Genomic DNA, 18,839 nt, shown 5'->3' on the forward strand with positions numbered 1-18,839 from the left:
AATTCATGAAGCACATTATCAGAATACCTTTAATTACCTTATCCAAACAAATCAGCACAAGAAACACGATAAGGACACGATAAGAATGAAATATAATAACTATGATAACGGTTGGTTATAAATATCCATTACAGACCCCACTTTGGTTCCCCACTGGTTCACGCTATCACTACAGTCACTACATGTAGGTTAATCAAAGTCTTAGTCACAGCCAATCGGTGGCCGCGGTGGGCGGGACAAAGCTGAAGGATTCCGCGCGCTGCCGGTGGCGTTGTGTTCGGGCTCGCGCTCACCGGTGTCGTATCTCCCGCCATTTCTTTTCCCTGTTCAACCTGACATTCTTTTTTTCTTTCATTAGTTTTTTAAAAAAAAAACCAAACACGTCCATCTTGAAGGGGTCACGAGCGTCTGAGTCGCGTCGCGGACGGGAAGAATAATAGCATTCGTCACGCACTGAAGGCCAAAGTGCATGCTGGGAATTTTTTTAGAAAGCGCGCCATAGTGATCCTTGTGCCGGGACCGAGACCGGGAGAAAGCCGCTAGCTTCAGTTACAGCTTTCGGGTGACGTTTATTTTCAGCGCGATTGTCTAAAAATCTGTCGGATCTTGACACGCTATGTCCCAACCGGCTCCTTTAACCGGAGGAGAACCGAGGAGACGACATTGCTAATCCCAGTCATTGTTATTTAGCCGAAGCTAAGCTAAGCTAAGCTAACTCGAGCTTAGCTTTGATGCTAGCTAGGCGTTAAATGTCGAGGAAAAAGCGCTTTGTGTGAATTCTGTCTCGATTCTCGGATTACATGTTCGTACCGACGCTGATTTTAACCTAAAGCTTTACATCACGCCGAAGTTTATTTGTGTATAAACAGTCGTAATGGCGCCGCTGCTGGGCCGGAAGCCGTACCCGCTCTCTAAGGCGCCAGCAGAGCCGCCGGGCCCCGGGGAGCAGCTCTACATCATCCCGCACACCAAAGAGGCCTTCATCAACAAAGAGTATCCTTTACTAGCTAGCTAGCTAACTAGCATGATGGCTTTCCACCATGACATAATGCTACACAACAGAGATACCTGGTATGTCAAACAAAACAAACAACAGCGTGATTTTAATAAGCTTGCTTTTATTATCATAATAATCATAATAATAACAATAATAATATAATGGTTTGTCCGGGTTTGGAGTTGTGCAGCTGTTATCCTGAGCTAGCTGTGTGTTTATCCGGTCGAAGTGAGAAACTAAACTGATATTTTATTTACATTTAGTTGTTATTTACTAGCGGTTTATTTAAGTGACTTATTGTATGTTTTCTCTCTGTTCTGTCCTGATTTGTCGTAGTGCAGGTTCACTGAAGAAGAGAGAAGTTAGCCAGGCTTTGTTTGCTATAATGTGATTAGTAATGTCAAGGGGATGTTTTTAATACCAGACAGACAGGTAGTCGAGACAAACCGACTATGGCTTTGTTTTGTTTGTTTTAATCTGAAACGTGTTAAACTCCTAACTAGATAAGCTGAGATGGTTTGAGGTTTTAGATCCGTGCCGTTGAGTGAATGATCTTCCGGTTAGCACACAAGCTAACATGATGTAGCCAAAGTGATTATATTGGTTGAAGACTATAGATGTGGGCCTTCAGAGTTTTACTGTTAACACACGTGTATGGGTTGGAGTTTCTATACCGATGCTTTTGGGATGAGAAAAGGAACGACTTGAACCTCATTTCTCTCTATTTTACATTTCTGCCACTTTGAGAATTGATCTAAGGTGTAGTGAAGTAGTAGTGAACTAGTGTTTACTATAAATACTCAGTGACTTGACAGGTGTACCTGTGAAACCACTTGTCACTGTTGTGTTTCTGAGCTCACACACACACACACACACACACACACACACACTGGAGTTACATGGATCACACACACACTGGAGTTACAGAGGATCCTTAGTTTTTAGTTGCCTTCAGGATTACACAGTGGACTTGGTTTCCCCCCCCCCCCCAATTATGAACAAGGATTTATCTGACTTTTGTAGAAAAGCTCTTTAACTGCAGATTGTTTTGCTGCAAGTATTTACAGTATACAAAAACAACATAAAGGATTTATAACTCGTACCGCATTTCATATATACGTTGATTGACGCTTAAATTGTTGCACCTCTAAGCGACTGGTCATCAAATGCAATCATAATGTTCCTAAATGTCTTGTAGCTGGGCCTGGTGCTAATTTAGTTTCTCTGCTACACCCTGTTAATTATATTTAAAAAAAGACCTCGCACACAACCCCAGACTGCAGGGTTTCACATGTGCAAAATGTAACATCATTCATGCCTCTTTTTTGTGTGTGTCTCTGCTGGGTTTATATTCTTTAACAATGCTGTTCAGAGAGTATGAGGCCCGAATGCAGAAATACAGTGAACGGATCTGGACATGCAAAAGCACCGGTAGCTGTCAGCTCACGCACCTGGAGGCCTGGGAGGAAGAGCAGGAAGTCACTGAGCTGTGAGTAACAAAACCACGATGGGACGAGAGACTCGTTCGTCCTTAAATTAAGGGTGCTTAAGTTTAAGCTTTTTAACTTCAGGTGTTTTGGCTTCTTGTTTATTTCACTACGTGACTGTTTTGAAGCTTAAGCCTGAAAGCATAGCGTAAAAACTGAACAGTAAATGGGCATCTGCTACCAGGTAATCTATACTGTAGCAAGGGAATGTAATGGGAGAATACTTTGACGTTTACTCTCACAAGCCACAGACTTGTAGCATAGGAAAAACAGGAAAAAATCCCTTCCTCGCAGTGTCTGATGTCTGCTAATAAACACACTCATGATGTTGCATAAACAATGAAGACGAGCCTGTGACTGCCTGTTGTCATTACCGCGTCGCAGATTAGCGCCCCTGCTGGTGTGAACGAGTTATCACAGTGCTGATCACACCAGTTACTCACATTTGTTTAGTTTAATGCTATGCTTACATTATTGCTTCAACTTATTTAATCAAAGGTTTTTTTGTGTGTGTTTTGAAAGTTTGTTTTGTGATCTTGAACTTTTTCAGGCTGCAAGAGGAATACCCTGTGTGGTTTGAGAAACCAGTTTTGGAAATTGTACACCATAACACGGTGTCTCTGGACAAACTGGTGGATCTGGCCTGGCTGGAGATCCTTACTAAATATGCTGTAGATGAAGAGTGTGACTTCCTGGTAGGGATTTTACCAAACGTAATATTTTGACGAGTTTATAGCTTTGTCGGTTTGCTTATTTCCTGCCTGTATATCTTTCACTCTCAGGTTGGAAAGGATAAAAGTTTGCGAGTGAAGGTGGTAAAAATTCATCCTTTGGAAAAGGTTCAGGAGGACCAGACTCAGAAGAAGATAGAGGGAGCATGTGACTCCCCTTCTAGTGACAAGGAGAATGCCAGTCAGGAAAACCAAAAGAAGGAGCAGCTCAAAGAAGAGGAGAACAACAGGCATGAGAGCCTTTGTAAGTAACTGAAGTTCATTGTCTTCAGTTGTTTTCTGTTAGACATAGAAAACGTGTTTGATAATATTTGATGTTTTATATCTTCTTCTTTACACTTTCTTTTTGCAGGTGATCGGGCACGTCGCTCCCCCAGAAAACTCCCCACCACAATGAAGGAGGAGAAGAAGAAATGGGTGATGCCTAAATTTCTGCCCCACAAATATGACGTGAAGCTCCTCGATGAAGAAAAAGTTATCAGTAACGTCCCTGCTGACAGCCTCTTCAGAACAGAGAGACCTCCCAATAAAGAGATCATGCGCTACTTCATCAGACACTTTGCTCTCAGACTTGGCATGGGAGAAAGCGCCCCCTGGGTGGTGGAGGACGAACTGGTCAAAAAATTCAACCTACCCAGCAAATTCAGTGACTTTCTCTTAGACCCACATAAGGTAGTGTATAGTTATTGACTTCAGTTATATGGTAAGGGTTAATCTAGTTGCTTTTGTTTTACAGTTGCACTCTGTAATTCTGAGCTGTAACTGGAGGTGAAACTAACATTATTACATATGTAACTACAATAGAGGCGAAGCTTAAATAATAATGCTTTTGTTTATTTAGTTTTTAGCAGAAAACCCATCATCCAAGAGAAAGAGTCTCAGTTCACCGGAAGGAAAACCGAGCAAGAAGATGAAGATTCAGGGCTCAGAGTCAGGAGTGGACACACATGGTGTGAAGGAGAAAAAGCGGAAGAAAAAGCAAGACTCTCAAAACATGCCTCTGAGCCCGACTCTCTGGGCCAACATGCAGGTATGTTTTATTTATTTTTTTATTTATTTTTTATTAATGTTATTTATTCATGTAGCCTGATTGTAGTGCACGATGACATGAATAGTATATTTTATAGACTAAAAATTAAAAACAGCACTTTAATGACAAATTATATAGAACAATACAATGGTAGAAATTAAACTCTTTTAATTGATAATGCAGTGTACAAAGTTTAGTGTAACAACCTGTGATATCTCAGGAATGTGTAATGTTTTTTTATCATCTAGCCCTAGAGCCTAATGGCTTTCATATAAATATGGCTAATCAGTATCTGTTTTGGTTTCCTTGGACTGTCTGAAGAAGCATGCTTGTTTAGAATGGTGACCCTAAATGACCCCTAAATATTTTGTGTGTGAGATGTCTGAAGAATTTTCCACAGCGTATCTCACAGCCAGTGTTCCACATCCACTGTAGCACTGATTATGCTAAAACAGATATTGATTTTTTTTTGCTGTGCATTTTCAGGTGAAGAACCTGAACGGCTCTCCACTAAAGGTCAAGAATTCAGGCACAACCAAGAAAACCGATGCCAAGAAGAATCACAAAACCAGCGGAAACAAAGCTAACAGCCAGAAGGCCTCAAAAAAAGATGAAAAGACCAAGAAGCCTAGAATGAAACAGATGACCCTGCTAGATCTAGCAAAGAGTCCCAATGCTGCTGGAAGTCCTAAAAAGAGAGCTCGGAGTACCGGGCCTGGCACTCCAAAGTTGGGCAAACCTCTTCCTCCCATGGCTCTGCATCTGCTGCGCTTTTATAAGGAGAATAAAGGGAAAGAGGACAAGAAGAGCACACTCTCTTCGTTAGTGAGCAGGGCAGCAAAGACCTTGTCGGTAGAGGACCGTGGACGCCTCCCAGATGAACTGAAGGAGATGGTACAGAAGCGCTGGGAGAGACTGGAGCACAAGCGGCGCTGGGCCCTCATGAGTGAGGAGGAGAGACAAGAAGCGTTGCGTAAAAAGCGGGAGGAGTTGAAAGAGAAGCTGCGCGAAAAGGCGAAGGAGCGACGCGAGAAGGAATTGCAGCTGAGGCGTGAACAGCAGCGGCGTTTCGAGGACCAGGAGCTCACAGGCAAGAGCCTGCCCACATTCCGACTGGTGGACATGCCCGAGGGTCTGCCCAATGCTCTGTTTGGTGACATAGCTATGGTTGCAGATTTTCTCAGCTGTTACTCTGATCTGCTGTTGCCTGACAAGCAGTACCCTATCACGGCGCAGTCACTTATGGAGGCACTGGCAGGTGACAAGGGAGGGTTTCTTTACTTGAATCGTGTACTTGTGGTGCTGCTACAGACATTGATGCAGGATGAACTGGCTGAGGCCTACAGTGAGCTGGACATGCCTCTCTCTGAAATCCCACTGACAATGCACTCTGCATCAGAGCTAGCACGCCTGTGTCTTCGACCAAATGACGTGCAGAGCGGCGAGAGCGCGCGTGACTCTGACGACTGGCACAATGGAGGCTGCTGTGATGATGTCCTGAGTGCTGAGCTCCTGGAACGGCTTGAGACAACCGAGGTGTTTGAGCTAGCACAGGCTGAGAAGGTTAGTCTGCTGGTGGCTCTGTGCCATCGCATCCTAATGACCTACTCTCTGGAGGATCACATGGAATCAGCACAACACCGTTCTTCTGAGCTCTGGAAAGAACGCATTGCTACACTCAAGGAGGCCAACGTGCGGCGTAAGGCAGAGAAGCAAAAACGCAAGGAGCAGATGGAGTCTAAAACACAGGACGTGGCTGGTAAAAAAGAGAAAAAGAAGGAACCCAACGACAAGGATGTGGACGTGTCCAAAGTGAAGGCAGAGCCAGAAGACATGATCAGTACCGTGAAGAGTCGCAGGCTGATGGCCATACAGGCCAAAAAAGAAAAGGAAGAGCTTGAACGCCAGAACAAAGGTGAGCACAGGACAAAACAATACTGTAGTGTGTAGAGGGGTACAGAAAACAAACAAAGGTAACAAGTGAGATTTCATGATTCGTATTTTAGTCTATATTCAAATCTTCTCTTTACAAGTCAGTTTTCACGGTCTACATTGATCAGTCAATAATCTGATTCTGTTTAGAGAAATGTTCTTAAGAGAAATGTTAAGGTTCAGTGTGCTTTGTAAACACTTTCAGTAATGTACTCAAAAAGAGAGTGAACAATACAATATTACTGAAGTAACATCCACAGTGAATGGATAGCAAGAGTGAAGATCGATCTTGAGAAAATCATATAATTGTAGCCACTGTATTCACTGTGTGTGTGTGTTGTGTGGATGAAGAGCGCATGGAGAAAGAAGCCGAGGAGGAGCGGATCAGGAAACAGCGGGCTGCTGTAGAGCGTGCGTTCAACGAGGGCCTCGCTAAGGCCAAACTAGTGATGAGGAGAACGCCACTCGGCACTGACCGCAGCCACAACCGGTATTCACATACACACTTCATTCTTATCTCACATACCAGCAAAAGTGTCCTTGTACTTAAGCACATGGGGTCCATGGCTTAAAATCTCATGACAAAGAACAAAGCTGAGAGTATTTGTAATTTGTAGTATGTCACAAACATGAATGTTTACATACTGAAACATTTCCTTATTTTAGATTAGAAAAGTTGTACTTATATTCTTAAGAATCATGCATAATGAATGCTGACATCAGTGATGTTGCAGGATTTTATTGGTAGCTTTTATTAAATGCTCATTTTTATTTATGGCTGGTCTGCACTTGGAATTACAGCCAGTAGTTACCAGAGGTTCCACTTGTGCACTTATTTATTCACGATTGTAGCAACAAATTTTTGTTTTGCTCATAGTTCATTAAATGTCAAGATCTAAACTAATCTAAACTCAATCCATAAATTCCATATTTTTCATTTCTTTTCATTACTCTGTTTTGTAGTGTTGAATCTCCTGCCTATGCTTTAGCATAACGGCTAGATTCTGCTGTGAATAATGTGTGTGTATATGTATGTGTGCATATATATATATATATATATATATATATATATATATATATATATATATATATATATATATATATATATATATATATATATATATATATATATATATATATATATATATATATATATAAATAAAATGTGAAGGCTGTGGTTTCAATGGTGTTTTGTGTGTGTAGGTATTGGCTGTTCTCTGACGTTGTTCCTGGGCTTTACATAGAAAAAGGCTGGGTGCACGAGAGCATCGACTACAGCTTTACACTGCCACCAGAGCAGACACAGGGGGAAGAGGTAGAGGAGGATGAGGAAACAGAGGGTGAGGTTGCTATGTCCTAATACCTATTAAAATAACCAATATCCTATAAAATATCTATGCTGCTTATTGCCTAATTACTTAATTGGTGTTTTTGTAAACCTTTTAGCGCCATAGCTTATGAAGCTTAATTAATTTCATAGGTGAACCATGTTGTTTCATCAGGTATGTTTAAGTGAAAGCTCAGGTCTGTTAGTGACACTGTCTGTGTCTTTTCAGTTCTAAACCTGCATAAGCAAGCAAAAACCTAAAATGAAGTTAACTACTTTTAATAATCTCCGTGCCTTGATCTTATTTCTTTTTTCTAGACGTGGAGAAAGATGAAGTTGCAAGTATAGCTAGTGTAACTAATGAGAATGGCCAGCAGGGGGCTCCAGTTACGGAGACCTGCATAGAGACAACTGTGCCCAAGCTGGGTCAAAACCTCTGGTAGGTAAATGTTCAGTTAAATAAAATAGAAATGCGAAACACCATTTATTATATTGTATTTGATCTATTTTATTGGTATGCAGCTCAAACCTATGCAGACATGACATAATTTGATACACAACACGTACTAGTTAACGTTTGTATTTCCATATTTCTAACATAACACCTTTAGCTCATTTTGCATGAAGTAAGATCATGGATGTTTTCCCTACATCATGATCTATAGATTGCTTTCTCTTTGATCAGGTTCGTGTGCGACACTCAGAAAGATCTCGACGAGCTTATTGAATGCCTTCACTCACAAGGTGTGCGAGAGAGCGAACTGAAACTGCAGCTGGAATACAAGTGAGTTTGTGCTAATACTTTAAACATGTTGCATATATGTCGTCCTTTACGGTTGTATATGTGTTTAAACATGTCTTATTTTGACAAAGGTACCAAGATATACTACACTCCATCCACCTGACCCGGAAGGCCAACACTGGCCTGCGCACCTGTGATGGCTTCCAAGAGCTCCTCAAATACCTGCGCAGTGACATAATCGAGGTATCTTCACGCCTGGAGAAGGGTGGGCTTGGCTTAATGGAAGGCACAGCCATCTTTGAGGAGCGGGTAAGGAACCTTGGGGAGAGAGTGTCTGGTGCTTGTGTTTTGAGGAGGGTCAGTAGGTTGACACATGGTGTCTCCTGGGGCAGTTTGTGGTACCAGTTTCATCTCAAATTATATATATTTTTTTATTAGGGAGGCACCAACATTAATAAGAGACTAGATGTATCTGTTGGCTTTAATCATATTCATAATATAATGCATTTATTTTAAACAGTACATATGCATCTGTAAATTAAGAATGTATATCTCAAAGATTTTGTATTTATTTATTTATTTTTACTTTTAGGTGCGACACCTGGAAAACCTTAAGGATTTTGGTGAGTGTGTGATTGCGTTGCAAGAGAGTGTGGTGAAGAAGTTTCTGCAGGGCTTCATGGCTCCCAAACAGAAGAAGAAGAAGAAGCAGACGGGGGAAGAGAGTGGAAAGGTCGAGGAAGTGGATGAGGAGAAGAAACTGGCTGAGGAGGCTAGGGTGAGTGTCTTTGTGTGTGTGTGTGTTTAGGACAGGTTTCAGGATCCACAGCATGTCGGAAATGGGTTTTCTTACATTTTTACTTTTGTTGTCTGCCTGCAGGTGGCAACTGCTGTGGAGAAGTGGAAGACTTCTATACGTGAGGCTCAGACATTCTCACGTATGCACGTGCTTCTGGGAATGCTTGATGCATGCATCAAGTGGGACATGTCAGCGGAGAATGCACGCTGCAAAGTGTGCCGCAAAAAAGGTAAGACACGGGTCTAAGACGTATCGAATAAGGCTAGGATTCCTAATCTCACTGAAGAAATCAAGCTAAATTCATTTTTAGCTAAACCGCTACAGGCAACGTAGGATTTGTAAAGTAGAGATTAGAGGAATAAAGAGGAACAGAGAACAAACAGCCTTCCTGTTTATACCGTATGAATCACAAGTTCACTTTCTTTCATGTGTTTCACTGAAACGCATCAAAAAACACTTTCTAAAGAACATCAACTCTTAGTAAAATAAGTTTTAACATTAGATTATACTCCCAAAGTTGAGAAGAAACTGTTTAAATATTGTACTTCTTATTTTCTCAGTAGGAGACGATGATAAATTAATCTTGTGTGATGAGTGCAACAAAGCCTTCCACCTCTTCTGCCTGAGGCCAGCACTTTATCGCATACCTGAAGGGGAATGGTTGTGCCCTGCCTGCCAACCAACCATAGCCCGGCGCTGCTCGCGTGGAAGGTGAGAGAGGTTAAAGTGACGTGTCCGAGAACGTACACATGTATACACAGGTTCTGTCCTGTAATCTAACTTTTCCATGAGGGTGTGTACATGTAAATGCACTCTCAGCAATTCTTTATATACAATAGCACACTCCAGTTCTTCTCTTTCTCTCTGTGTATGAACAGAAACTATAACGAAGATACAGAAGAGGAGGAGGATGAAGAGGACGAAGAGGAAGATGAATCTGAGGAGGATGAATCTGAGGATGAGGAGCAGAGGGATACAGGGCACAGCTGTGAGTCTTGTGCAGATTTTATTTTTTTGTGCACACCTGGAAGCCAGAGACCCATTCACTCTTTTAACAAACTTTCATCTTCTATTCTTTCTGATTTCAACAGTGAGGCCAAGGAAGAAGATGAAATCTTTTCTGAGGCCCAAAGTCCAGAGCAAGTCATCGTCCAAGAAGCATTCGCCACCAAGTGCCAAAACTGCATCTAAATCTAAAAGTGCTGCCAAGTCAAGACCAAGCAACCCTGCAGACATTGATGAACTGGTGGGGAAGTTTTACAAATGTTACACATGCATACACACAACCACTTATGAAAGAGAATAGGCTTTTTTCTTTATTTTGGTTAAATATAATTTAGCTGCACAAACAATCTGATATTTCTAAGTGTCTTGTGTTACGTTGATGTCTAAGAATTGTGTGCTCTGCTGTCGGCCCATGTTTAAAATGTGTTGACTTCGGCAGGTGCGTCAGAGCTCCAGAACAGGAGGAAATAAGCAAGCACGGGACCTCGAGAAGTGTGAAGAAATTCTCCTAAAATTGATTAGATTTCGTTATAGCTGGCCGTTCAGGTACACTCTCTCTCTCTCTCTCTCTCTCTCTCTCTCTCTGTCTGTCTCTCTGTCTGTCTTAATTCTTATTAGCAGTTAATTTCAAATTCACTAATTTATATTTCACGTTTAAAAATATTGGCATTAACGTATCCTGGGTGATCGGATCACAAGCGGACGCTAAAAACAGGTGGCTTGTACAATTTGAACGTGAACGAGCCATGAAGCTTCTGAAACAGTAATAAAGGAGCATCTAACTGCATTCTTGCTGGAAAATGTCATAATTGCAAGGGTGTTTGGAAAGTACTCTGAACCATAGAGCTTCCTGCCAGCCAGATAAATGCATCACTATTACAACGGATTTCTCTGAAGAGAAAATATATTCTCTTCCTCTGCCAGGGCCAATGTATGATCAGTGTGGTCGCAGTGGTCACTGGTGATTCATTCATAATGTCAGGTGTGAACGACTGTGTCTTGATTATCTCCGTATGATCAGATCATCCAGGATGCATTAATGCCAGGTGTGAACAGGGTCTCAAACTTCATGTGGTTATGTTGTGTCTAGTATCAGCATCATTAAAACAGATGTGTAAGACCACACTTTTGAAGAGTGAAATTAACCAACAGCCCTAATACCCCTAAAAGCCCTGGACTTTTGCATGTGTACTTATTGCATATCCCTAACTTTGGTTCTTATTACTTATTTAGAGAGCCAGTGTCAGCAGAGGAAGCCGAAGACTACCAGGACATCATCAGCACTCCCATGGACTTCAGCACAATGCAGAATAAGTTCAAGTCGTCACAGTACCGCAGCCCTCAAGACTTTGTTGAGGACATGAAACTGGTTTTCAGTAATGCTGAGGAATACAACCAGCCAGGCAGCAGCGTGCTGCAGTGCATGAGCCGTACCGAGCAAACGTTCGCTGAGCTGCTTCATAAGATCCTACCCGGGGTCAACTACTTGCGCCGCAAAGCACGGAAACGCAACGCGCCTCAACAGGATGACAACGAGGACAACGAGGAAGACCAAAAGAGGGGGAGGAAGATACAGAACGGCAAACAAGAAAGCTCAGCCTCTAAAAGTCGGGAAGAGATCAGCAGCCGGTCCACAAGACACAGTGGCAGACAGCGCAGGCAGGAGGAGAGTGAAAGTGAGGAGGAGGAGGATGAAGAGGACAGGGTAACAAGGAGGAGCACACGGACAGCGGCCTTGTCAAGCCGCAAGGACTACCGAGAACAAGACAGTGACAGTGAGCGAGAGAACAGGAGAACTGGCTTAAGGAAGTCTGGGAGGAGGGCAGGTGACGAAGCAGAGGCAAGCAGCGATGACGAATCAATCGGTCAACGACATTCCAAGAGGCAAAAACGCTCACTATAAAAGTCCAGGGTGCTTTCGAGCTTTCTTTTTGTTGTTAAAACGGATTCTTATCCTTCCTTTAATCTTCTACCTCCCTCAATTCCAAAAGGCAAAGTGGACCCACTCTTACAAACCTCTCAAACTGCCCCATGTAGATTTTTTTTTGTTTTGTTTTGTTTTGTTTTCTCTTCTTGGCTTCTTAGACTTGATGTTTATGTTCATATTGATAAATACTAAAGAAACTGATTTATATTTGTAAGTTGTTTATTACTGGTGACTTCTTTTTCTCAACCAGGAAATTTATGATCTCTGATGAGATGATCTCTGTGAGCTCTTAAAAAGGCAATTTTCATTTAAATTTTGGCCTTAAGCCACTTGCTTCATATAAATATATATATATATATATTAAAAAAAAAAAAAAGGATTTGTCATTGGGGTAACTTGACATCTGTCCTTGTCTCATTTTGCTGATGTCAGAATGGCAGGCAGGGCTGCTTATTAGAGTTGCAGAAGTACCAGGCAGGTTACCTGTGACTGAATATTATAGTGTCCTACTTTTCTTTTTTTTTTTTTTTTTTCTCTTTCTTTTTTTTTTTTTTTAATAAAATAAACAAAAGAAATAAAAATAAAAAATGCACTAGATTTGGAACTCCAGCCGTGCTTGTGGTGTACCGATACTACGCACTATTTTCTTGGAGACAACCAGCACCGAAATAATTATTTGAAATTCATTGTTTTTTGTTCCGTTTTTCAGAGTTAAAGTACATATGAATAAAGAATTTTCTGGATCTGAAATCATGTCTGCTGGATTCAACTTTATTTCTGTAAATCTAAGTTTAGAATTTAAAAGCACTATTATGACAAACGTCAAAGCCTCAATACATACGGTTCAAGTCAAGTGTCGACTTAAAATAAAGCCCTTTATCATCTTAGTGTTGGTGCACCTTGTGCTCTCTGGATTTCCTATTTTATTTATACGGGCAACTTTATCTCCACTTAAGCCTAGCAAAGGAACTCTAGGTTTTTTTTTTTAGTTTCTTTTTTTTTTTTTTTTTTTTTAATGTTTTTTCCTTTATCCATTAACACACTATCATTTTCGTAAGATGTCTGTACCAAATGATTTGACTGTGAGAGGGTCAGTGTTATGCTTAACGTATTCATGACTTTTATTAGCTTTGATATTTTATTTTTATCATGATTGTTTCTCTTTTACCCGGTTGAAGCTGATGTCCTGGGATTACTGATCCTCTTTTATTATGTATTTCCAGTTGTGTTTCTGAAGAACTGCCTTGTAGGAGAGATGCTGATAATATAGCTAACTCTGCTCTGAATCAGATCGTTCTCAAGAGCTCAGGGATTACAAACAAATAACCTTGAGGTAGTTGTTAAAAAAAAAAAAAAAAAAAAAAAAAATTTTAATGGTGCTGTAATCCCAGGTGACCAGCAGGTGGCACTCCAGTACAGCATTTGTGCGCTTAGCAAACATGCATCACTAAGATGTTCTTTATGACCTGTTTATAAATAAAATCTTCATGTAATCCCCTCTGTTGTAATGGACAGAAAAAGATCAATGTATATGTCTTCAGCTGTCTCTTTTTTTTAATGAACATATCGATCGACAGCTTGTATCCATCAGCCCTGTTTTATTTGTATATGGGATGTAAATACTGAACTCCGCTTTGTAAATTACAAGTTTCAACTGATCCCAGTTTTCCTTGACTCATCAAATTTGTTATAGTTTTTAAATTGCTCCTATTTTGCCAAACTATTAGGTGAACTAAGATCTTGTACAGACCCAGAGTCTAAAAATTGTGACGCTTAGAATAAGCAACACGAGTACAAATGTTCACACTCACGTTTCTTTTTAAACCTGGATTAGGCAATGTCCTAGTACAAGAGTGCTGATGGTACGGTTGCATTCATCTGTGTGTGATATGCAAAAGCTGCTCCTCTATCAGCATACTCTGTCAGGGTGTATTTTTTATTTTATTTTATTTTACACTGTATGACCCCCAGGCCTGGATGTTTTTCTTTAGTGCAGTAATAGGCTGAAATGTACTATTACAGACCTCAAATGATGCTGAAGATCCAACCTGTTTTGTCATATTTAACATTTGCCCTTTCTTGTGATTAGCACTTGGTTCTGTGTATGTTAATGCTGTTTATGTTCTTGGTATATTTTCAAAAGAAAAATTTGGAGCGTGTTGCTTATAGGAAGGTTGACATCTGAGGTGAATGTAAAACCTGTAGAAATGTACCTGCTTCTGTTTCTTTAGTGTAAAAGGGCTTTATGGGCACATTTATATTTTCATATATACATATTTACAGGCTACATGTTAAATTGCTCATCATCTTCCATGTAAGTCTGTAAGTAAAGCTTTTGTTTTGTAAAAGTTCCCCCAGTCTATTTGAGTCATCACTGCCAGTTGTAAAACCTTGTAAAATAATGAGAGGGGGAGGAAGGGGGGGGGCAGTTAGGGGCAGCTTAACGAACCGACCCGAGGTTAAATTTTGTGGGGGGATTTTTTTTCTTTCATTTTTTTAATAAAACCTTGAACAACATTCAAAATTTGTCTTTGTATTTCTTCACCCTCCAGATGCCTGCACTAAAGCCGTAAAAGAGTGATTAGTTGAGCATGGTGTCCAAATTGAGTACGATCCAAAGCATAGTGTATAGCAGTCAGCAGTAAGTTCGGGTCATGGTAAAGGTGTGAAAACACCAGTCACAACAAGCAGGAGAGGTTTTCCCTTTCTTGGCATGAAAGAAGCTTATTATTGTCGTAACCATTTCTTTTCCCGTGTCTGCATGTGTCCGTCTCCCACACACACACACACACACACACACACACACACACTCACTACGGATGGAGCGAGAGGGGTGCTCCTTTCATTCTTTTAATTACAGGCACTGGTGTTTTGCTTGGAGCTCTCAGGTGGCACCAGGTAATTACACTTGTACCTCGTGGCTCTTGCTCCAGTCGGTCTGGCCCCCACAACTTTCCACTGAGGAGGAGAGGGGACCCTGAAAGGTGAGACGTGGAACAAGAGGACCTTATGTGGAAGACCAAATGAAGGAAGAAGGACAGCTTTGGAAACCTGGAATTTTGGGAAATGAGAAGACGTAGGGGGAAACAGACCCTGCCTGTTTTAGATAGCTGGCTGGAAAGGAAAAAAAAAAGGTAGAAAGCAGACAAATCAGACACAGAAGCACCAAAGAGTTGCTTCTGGGAAGTTTATAAGTTGTCTTTTTATTATTATACTTATACTTTGTATTATGTATGTCTGTTTCTTAATGTATAGTTTTGGTCCTGAAGTCTTCAAACATGAGAAAATCACATTGATAAAACTGATCCTTGCTTCCCTGTTTGAGCTTCCTTCTTTGAGTCAGCATAAAAATGAGCAAATCTTTATTTAATGAGTGTATAATTAGTGCTTTACTTTAAGGATCCTTGGATTGAAAACATTTAACACAAACGTAATTGCAAAGTGACGGATACGAACTAACAGCCTAATAAAACTCTGTTAAGTGTTAACGTTTAGACACGTTAGTTCGTATGTGTTAACATATCAGTTTGTTCAAATGAATTCTGATTTATTAATTCTGCTGTTCATTAAAGCATTACCAAACAATAACACAATGCAACAAGTGATAGATTTTGTATATTGAGCTAGAATGTACAAGAGCATTGTATAATTTTGGTTAAATATATAACTATAATCTATTATAGCCCCAAATATCTATTGTTTGACTGTGTGTTTGGATAAATGAATGAACATTTGTGATAACAGACAGTAACTATATACACACAGACACACATACAGGCACCCACACACCTCATTAAGCCATTAAAAATAAGGGCAGAAGCAGCTGTCCAGCAGGAGTTCCTGGAAAAGGGAGGATAACTTACAGAGGTGTAAGCTTGTGTAACTGAGACATTTTGCTCTGTGTGTGTGTGTGTGTGTAAGCGACGCCAGTTAAGATTGTTTATGCGCTCATAAATGTATTGGTTTGCATATGATAATACATTGTTTCTGTGTATAATTACACCATAGCATGCACACAAATACGACGAGCATGCAGGCTCATGTGTTCTGAGTATATTTGCATGAGCATGAATAGGTATGTGTTGAGTAATGCTGGGTGCGTGTGTGTATTTCTATGCGTGCACTTGCTCTAATAGGGAACAGTAAGAAGTCAGCCGACCCATAAAGGACTCTTTGAATGGCAGGCAGTGTGTGTGGAGGGCTCTGTAATCCATTACAGATGTGGAGGTAATTATATCCAGTCAGGTCTAATGGCGACAGAAGCCATGGCCTGGGCACTGACGTCTAAGGTCTTGTTCACAGACTTTGCACTTACTACAGATGAACCTCTTGATTTCTTACTTTGATTAATTTTTTTGTCATTTCTTTCAATATTTCAGGTCTGTGTTACAGCTCAGTGGAGCGTTTTAACTTGGTTCAGCCAGTCAGGCCATACTGGATGTCTTGTAATGCATATTTTAAATGTCTGGACTTGTCTTTTAATCTTGAAGATGCTCCAAGTAGACCTGATGAAGTCCAGTTTCCCTTGAATTACTCCTAATCATGTCTCTTCCAGGAACAAATCTATCATGGCAGCTTAACATAACAGGCAGTGCCACACACCAGCCTTGTTATTCTAAAGTGACAGAAAAAGTTAATACTATCTCTTGCACTCGTGTGGCACACTTCCTCTTAGTGGAATTATAGTAAATTTTCTTAGTCGCTTATAGCCCTGTGGTAGACCAAGTGGGCTGTGGTTCTCCATCTGAACTGGGCGACTGGGAATTGGCACAACGCAGTATGTGTGTACCCATTCTGCACTATTCAAACCACACAGTTCTCTTGCATATAGTGTCTTCTTTCACAAGACATCACGGAAAAGCTCTGACTTCAAATTCCACAAGACGAGGACTAAATAGCGTGAAAGATGGTGATGTATAAACCCCTGAATAGCAACACTGTTTAAAGAAAGGCATTTCAGTACCTGAATGTTTATTTAACCTTACTACTTATTAAAAAAATCAACGAAATCGACATTAAGCTTAAAAAGGACCTATATGGGTAATGTAGTAGTGTGATAGTGTAAATATTGAAAGTTGTGTGATGTTGTACAGTATGATGGTAATGGTCTATATAATAAATTAGATTAATGTAAAGCCCAATCAACAGTGAGGTTTGGGATATGTTTACGCAACAAGTTCTGATTCTTGATTGATTTATCCAAAGATGGACGTGGTGAGAGAAAGCGAGCGGAGACACAAAGACGTTCTGTGTTGAACTCTGAGGTGTTTCGTGCGAATGAGAACGGCAAAGCAAACAGAACCAGAGGAGAGGAGAAGAGGAGGAGCCCGGGAGAGATTTCGCACCCTCAGCAACTCTATTGTGACCTGAACCACAACGAGTGCACACATAAACATAAACTCTTCCCATAACCTGGTCCAAAACCCAGTTGTCACTCACGAAAAGGAAAACAAGCAGGTAGGCTTTACTTTCAATTTTAATTAAAGAAAAGCAGCCAAAATTAAATCGACTCTTATGACTTCTAGTACTCCCAAACCCATCCATCTTAAAACAAAACATTTACATGTTCTCTCACTTTCACATACACGCACTTAAAACTTTGTGGACGTGTGACCATCGGGCGCTGGTGTGAGAACGTATATCTAAGCATGGTTTCAGCTTCTGTAAGTGAATACGACCTCTTGTCCTATCTGACAGATTAACAGCAATCCAGGCAAAACACACAGATAGAGTTCCATCTCCCTCCCACTCATTCTCTCTCTCTCTCTCTCTCCCTCTCTCTCTCTCTCACTCACTCTCTCTTTTGATTTTTTTTTTTGTCTGGAATATATGCTTACCTACTTTCTCTTTTATTTTACTATTCTGTGTAAACAGGCTTTTCAGTCTCAACACTATTAATCCCTCAACCCCTTTCTCCACACACTCACTCACACTCTCACACAGACACACTCACAAACACACACACACATTATAAGGTTTGCATCATGACACTTTCAGAACTCTTGCCGTCTTGAAGACTTCATCTTATAGCAAACTTCATCTTCCCAGCAAAACACAGTTCACTTCATTTCCTAAATGCAGACACATTTTTAGATTCTTTGGTTATATGGGTGTCAATCCTCAAACCTTGTCATTATTTGTGGTAACATCTCTTTCATTTACTCAGTTTCTCATGCATCCTTCACACATTTATATACTTATCTGGAGTAAACATACTCTCTCTTTCTTGCTGGTTTTGGCAGCAATCATTCATTCATTTATTCATTCATTCATTCATCTTCAGTAAATCCCTTAGCCTCCTCAGGGTTGTGGTAGATCTGGAACCAATCCCAGGAACACTGGAAGCATTATAGAAACATATTAGATGGGATTCATTCATTGTTGCAATCAACTAAAAGTCTGAAACTTAAACTGTTGCCACTAAGCTCGAGGCACTTAATTATCTAGAACATCTTACTATACTGTAGCAGAACAATTTCCCTTCAGTGGAACAAAGAGGCCCAAACCACTTCCAGCATGACAATGCCCCTGCACACAAAGTGAGTTCCATGAAGACATGGTTTCCCAAAGTTGGAGTGGAAGAAGTTGAGTGTCCTGCTCTGAGCCTTGAACTCAACCCCATTGAACACCTTTGGGAAGCACTGGAGCACAGCTTGACCGTCTTACTCAACATCAGTACCAAACTTAAGTCATGCTCTTGTGACTAAATTGATACAAATCCCCACTTCCATCTTCAAAAATCTTGTGAAAAACCTTCCAAAAAAATTGAGTTTTTTTTTTTTACAGCAGTAAAGGTGAGACCAACCCGATTAATTCTCATGGTTTTGGACTTGGATGTCAACAAGCAAATATGAGTATGATG

General features: G+C 40.7%; 1 protein-coding gene across 2 annotated transcripts; it reads left to right on the forward strand.

The window, feature by feature from the left end:
- Positions 1-267: 267 nt before the first annotated feature.
- Positions 268-12,727, forward strand: baz1b (bromodomain adjacent to zinc finger domain, 1B). 2 transcript variants are annotated; one of them, XM_060878272.1, is made up of 19 exons: positions 268-993; positions 2,370-2,486; positions 3,035-3,179; positions 3,267-3,459; positions 3,568-3,887; positions 4,057-4,245; positions 4,732-6,160; positions 6,529-6,667; positions 7,381-7,517; positions 7,823-7,943; positions 8,190-8,288; positions 8,378-8,555; positions 8,839-9,024; positions 9,127-9,274; positions 9,609-9,756; positions 9,924-10,033; positions 10,137-10,291; positions 10,490-10,596; positions 11,284-12,727. In XM_060878272.1, the coding sequence occupies exons 1-19, from the start codon at positions 875-877 to the stop codon at positions 11,951-11,953; spliced, it is 4,710 nt and encodes a 1,569-aa protein (XP_060734255.1). In that variant the 5' UTR covers positions 268-874; the 3' UTR covers positions 11,954-12,727. The 2 variants fall into 2 exon arrangements, with proteins under 2 accessions (XP_060734255.1, XP_060734254.1); XM_060878271.1 differs by having other exon boundaries at positions 269-993; positions 9,606-9,756.
- The last annotated feature ends 6,112 nt before the right edge of the window (positions 12,728-18,839 follow it).

This window comes from Tachysurus vachellii, chromosome 9, assembly GCF_030014155.1.
Source record: "Tachysurus vachellii isolate PV-2020 chromosome 9, HZAU_Pvac_v1, whole genome shotgun sequence".
Lineage (NCBI taxonomy): Eukaryota > Metazoa > Chordata > Actinopteri > Siluriformes > Bagridae > Tachysurus > Tachysurus vachellii.

Excerpts from the sequence above, each read along its gene's own strand:
- baz1b (XM_060878271.1), top strand. The coding sequence starts at position 875 with ATGGCGCCGCTGCTGGGCCGGAAGCCGTACCCGCTCTCTAAGGCGCCA. Across the intron at positions 3,888-4,056 it reads TTCTCTTAGACCCACATAAG|TTTTTAGCAGAAAACCCATC; the intron begins GTAGTGTATAGT and ends TTGTTTATTTAG. Across the intron at positions 6,161-6,528 it reads GCTTGAACGCCAGAACAAAG|AGCGCATGGAGAAAGAAGCC; the intron begins GTGAGCACAGGA and ends GTGTGGATGAAG.